This window comes from Mastomys coucha, unplaced genomic scaffold (assembly GCF_008632895.1).
Source record: "Mastomys coucha isolate ucsf_1 unplaced genomic scaffold, UCSF_Mcou_1 pScaffold20, whole genome shotgun sequence".
NCBI classification, from domain to species: domain Eukaryota; kingdom Metazoa; phylum Chordata; class Mammalia; order Rodentia; family Muridae; genus Mastomys; species Mastomys coucha.
Window position 1 is genome coordinate 84,302,876 of NW_022196903.1, and position 3,800 is coordinate 84,306,675.

Consider the following 3,800-nt stretch of genomic DNA (forward strand, 5'->3'; position numbering starts at 1 on the left):
TGCCCTCAGCTACATCCTGGCTCAGGCCTTGTCTTTTTAAACACTCTCCTAAGTGTGTTGACCTGGCTCCTTGTTGCTCACATTCCCCTAATGGCATTGAGCACTTCACTGGGTTCAGATCTGCCCTGTGCTGCTGCTCTGGTGAATATCCCTCTGGGCTCATCCCATTTCTAACTGGGTTTTGTTTTCTGAGGTTTCTAAATATCCTGAACCCAAGCCCTTTATCATATACTTGGTTTGGACGTACTTTCTCCCAGTCTGTGTTCTTTGAAGGTTATTATTAATCTATTACTCTATATTACTCTATATTACTCTATATTAATCTATATTAATCTATATTAATCTATGACTCTATATTGCTGTCATTCAGTATGTTGTCTTACACAGTCACAACAAAGTTTGAGAGAGCTGTTTATTATTGTTTGTTTTATGGATGATAAAATTGAAGGCATAAATGAGTCAGCCATTTGTTCAACATTACGGGTTAGTACCTGGTTAGTACCCAGGAGAGAGAGAGATTAAATCCAAGCCTTCTGCATCCACAGACTGTTGTAGTAAACATTATTTGGGGGTTTCAACTCCACCCTTGATCATTAGTTCACAAATGAAAGACACAAAACCTCATATTTCTAGTAAACCTTAAAGCATAGAGTTGGGCAGGTATCAGCCCTCCATGCTACTTTATCTACTTCCCTGTCAATGACCCTGAGATTAAACTTGCCCCGCCTGGACTGTTCCTACTCCAACAGGCCAGCCCTCATGGGCCTAAGCTCATGATCCACCTACCCCAGGGTGACTCACCTCGCCCCACCTCTCTCTCCCTCATGGTCTCTGCCTCTGACCCTAAGCCTGGAAACCAATCGAAGCCCCGCCTACCTCTCTACTGCCCACCTACAGGCTGTAGGCATCTTTATTAAACAACATGGTTTGGTTTGGTTTTGTTTTGTTTTTCTTTCCTTTCTTTTTCTTTCTTTTTTTCCCCCAGAGGGGAAACCAGGAGAGGAGATATTATTTGACATGTAAATAAAGAAAATATCTAATAAAAAAATTAAAATTAAGGCACAAGGTTTACACAACAAAAGCTGCTATACGTGAGAACTCACTCGTCTTGAGGCAACTAGGCCTTGAGATACAGAGTTTAGCACTATAATCTATAGCAACAGATCAACCCTCAACAACAGCCCTGGCCCCCATGCCAGGCCAGGCTCATGAGCCTCACTAGGTGGTTATTCTGGCCATCTCCTCATATCCAGGGCGCACAGGCTCTGCTGAGCCTCTGCCAGGTTCTCAGTGCTTCTTCTCTCCCACAGGCTGGTGGAGGAAGTGAAGGAGCTGTGTGACGGGCTGGAGTTAGAAAATGAAGACGTTTACATGGCCACCACCTTTGGGGACTTCATCCAGCTCCTAGTGAGGAAGCTGAGAGGGGAGGACGGCGAGGACGAGTGTGTCATTAACTACGTGAGTGCTACCCTGGGCCTGTGGACGACTGTGACACCACCCAGCACCTGAACGCCCAGGAGCCTGACCCTCACCCTCCAGTTTCACCAGCCCCAGATAACATTTCCCACAGAAGATATGGCTGCCCAGTGCAGAGTATGGGAAAGTCCTAGGTTTCAAAGCTCTAGAGGAGCTAGAGAGGAGATTCTGTTCCCAGTGAGGAGGGCAGTCGACCCTGTGTGTTCGGCTTGTGCAAGGGGAGGTGCCACAGTGACTATAAATCCATTTATGAGGAAGTTCCTGAACAGGTTCCCTTAGGGCTGCTGGCCAGTCTACCATCCACAGAGGAGGGGGTTCCGGGTGTTCTGTTCACCTCATGTTTTGGAACAAAAGCTAGGGAAGTACAGGTGGCCAGGGTGGACTCCAGGTCACCTGTAGGATAGTGGACAAATAACCAGCAGACAGACTTCAGGACGGGCTGGTGTTCCTGGGACTCCTGGGTTTAGGGTGAAGAAATCCATGGAGGAGTGGCAGGCAACGTGTCTGAGGGTAAAAGGACCTTGCCACCCATAGCACGCTTCCACCAGGAATCCCCCCACCTAGCCCTGTGTCTCCTAAGGATCTGGCAGGCCTGGGACTCCAGCCCTGGCATACTGCCTGCGCCTGTGTACCTTGACCCTCCTTACCACTCAGGGGCCCCACTGTCTAGGGCAGTTCCTGGAACCCCAGCCTTTGTGTGGTTCTACATCCATCTGTGCGTCTCTGGGCATGTCACATCCGTCTGTGTGTCTCTGGGCATGTCCCATCTGTCTATGAGTCTCCGGGCATGCATGTGTCACAGATGCCTGTGTGTGAGGGACCCACTGTAACTGCGTCTTCCTTCCCAGGTGGAAAAGGCAGTGAACAGGCTGACTCTCCAAATGCCCTACCAGCTCTTCATAGGGGGCGAGTTCGTGGATGCTGAGGGCGCTAAGACCTACAATACCATCAACCCAACGGATGGAAGTGTGAGCAGGCTGCAGCCCCCCTTCTTTCCTCCCACCTCCAACCTGTCTTTAGCAGCAGTGGCCAGGGGCCTGTGCCCAGATGTATCTATCTGTCTTTATTGCAGACACGCAAGGGTTCCATCCTAGGCCACAGACGTGGAGTAGAGCAGGTCAATGAGGAGAAGGGAGAGAGGCGAGCAGGAAGGCACTGAGGAACCAGAATCTGCTTTATAGAGCGAGGATGCTTAAGATCCATTGCTCCCCTCCACGCTGCAGCATCTCCCTTGTATGGAGGACACCATCAGCAAATCTTCCTCAAACAAAAGTCCGTGTGTGCCAAACATTCTTGACTATGAATCTCTCATGCCATGCCCAATGCATATGATAACACGAGAGATCACACATGAGGATCTCAGAGAAAAGACCCGGCATGGGGATGACCTTCCATCTGCGGGTACCCCCTTAGTCCACAGAAAATAGAGAAACTTAAAGATGGGTCATTTGGGGGAAAGTGACAAAGTGAAATCCAAGGGGCTGGCAGGATGGGAGGTGCCCTCAGGATGACAACCTTGCTAGTGCCACATGGATAGAGCTGCCTGCCAGGCCCTGGGGGCCTTGGGTGGGAAGGGCAAGGCTGTCCTAGGCACGCTACTAGGAGATGCTGGTCTTGATTCTCTGCCCAGCCCCTTGGTTCCCACAGAACCTATCAGGCCAGGAATGGGACTGGGACATGATAAACACAGCTTTTCTGGCTCAGCTCACTGAGCCTGTGGACCTCATCTGCCATTGAGAACAGCACTGGACTGCCTGTGTCCCTCAGGTGCAGCTGGGCTATCAGTCCCTTCAGGCTCCGTGGGAATGTGAGAGGGATGTGCAGAGACCTCCAGGCCCTGCTCTTCTTTGCTGTCCACCAGTAGCAGAGCTTTCCCACCGTGCCCACCTCCGAGTGGCCTCAGGATGAGCCAGGGGGGCAGGGAAGGCTGTCATGGTTCTGTCCTTTCCACAGGTCATCTGCCAGGTGTCTCTGGCTCAGGTGAGTGATGTCGACAAGGCGGTGGCAGCAGCGAAGGAGGCCTTTGAGAATGGACTGTGGGGAAAGATAAACGCACGTGACAGGGGCCGGCTCCTGTACAGGTAAGAATTAGGAATCACCAGCCGCCCTCACCACCTTCAGCTAGGATAGGGGCAGGGGCAAGGTGGGATCCCTATAGAGGGCTTTATGCCTGGGGTCCCCACAATGGGAAGTGGCCTGGGCATTGCAGCATAAGGCTTAGACCGCTGGAACCTCCTGGTGTCATGTTTTCCTCTTTTAGGATTTTTAAAAACTGTTATAATTATAGTGTATGGTCTATGGTGTGTGTGTGTGTGTGTGTGTGT

The 3,800-nt window shown here is 50.8% G+C and overlaps 1 protein-coding gene across 1 annotated transcript in view; it reads left to right on the forward strand.

Moving 5' to 3' along the window:
• Positions 1-3,800, forward strand: part of Aldh1l1 (aldehyde dehydrogenase 1 family member L1) — a 52,734-nt gene that overhangs the window by 21,053 nt on the left and 27,881 nt on the right. Inside the window, exons 10-12 of the mRNA XM_031382554.1 lie at positions 1,311-1,458; positions 2,325-2,444; positions 3,430-3,557. Of these exons, the coding sequence (XP_031238414.1) occupies positions 1,311-1,458; positions 2,325-2,444; positions 3,430-3,557 (396 nt within the window). The remainder of the gene's footprint in view (positions 1-1,310; positions 1,459-2,324; positions 2,445-3,429; positions 3,558-3,800) is intronic.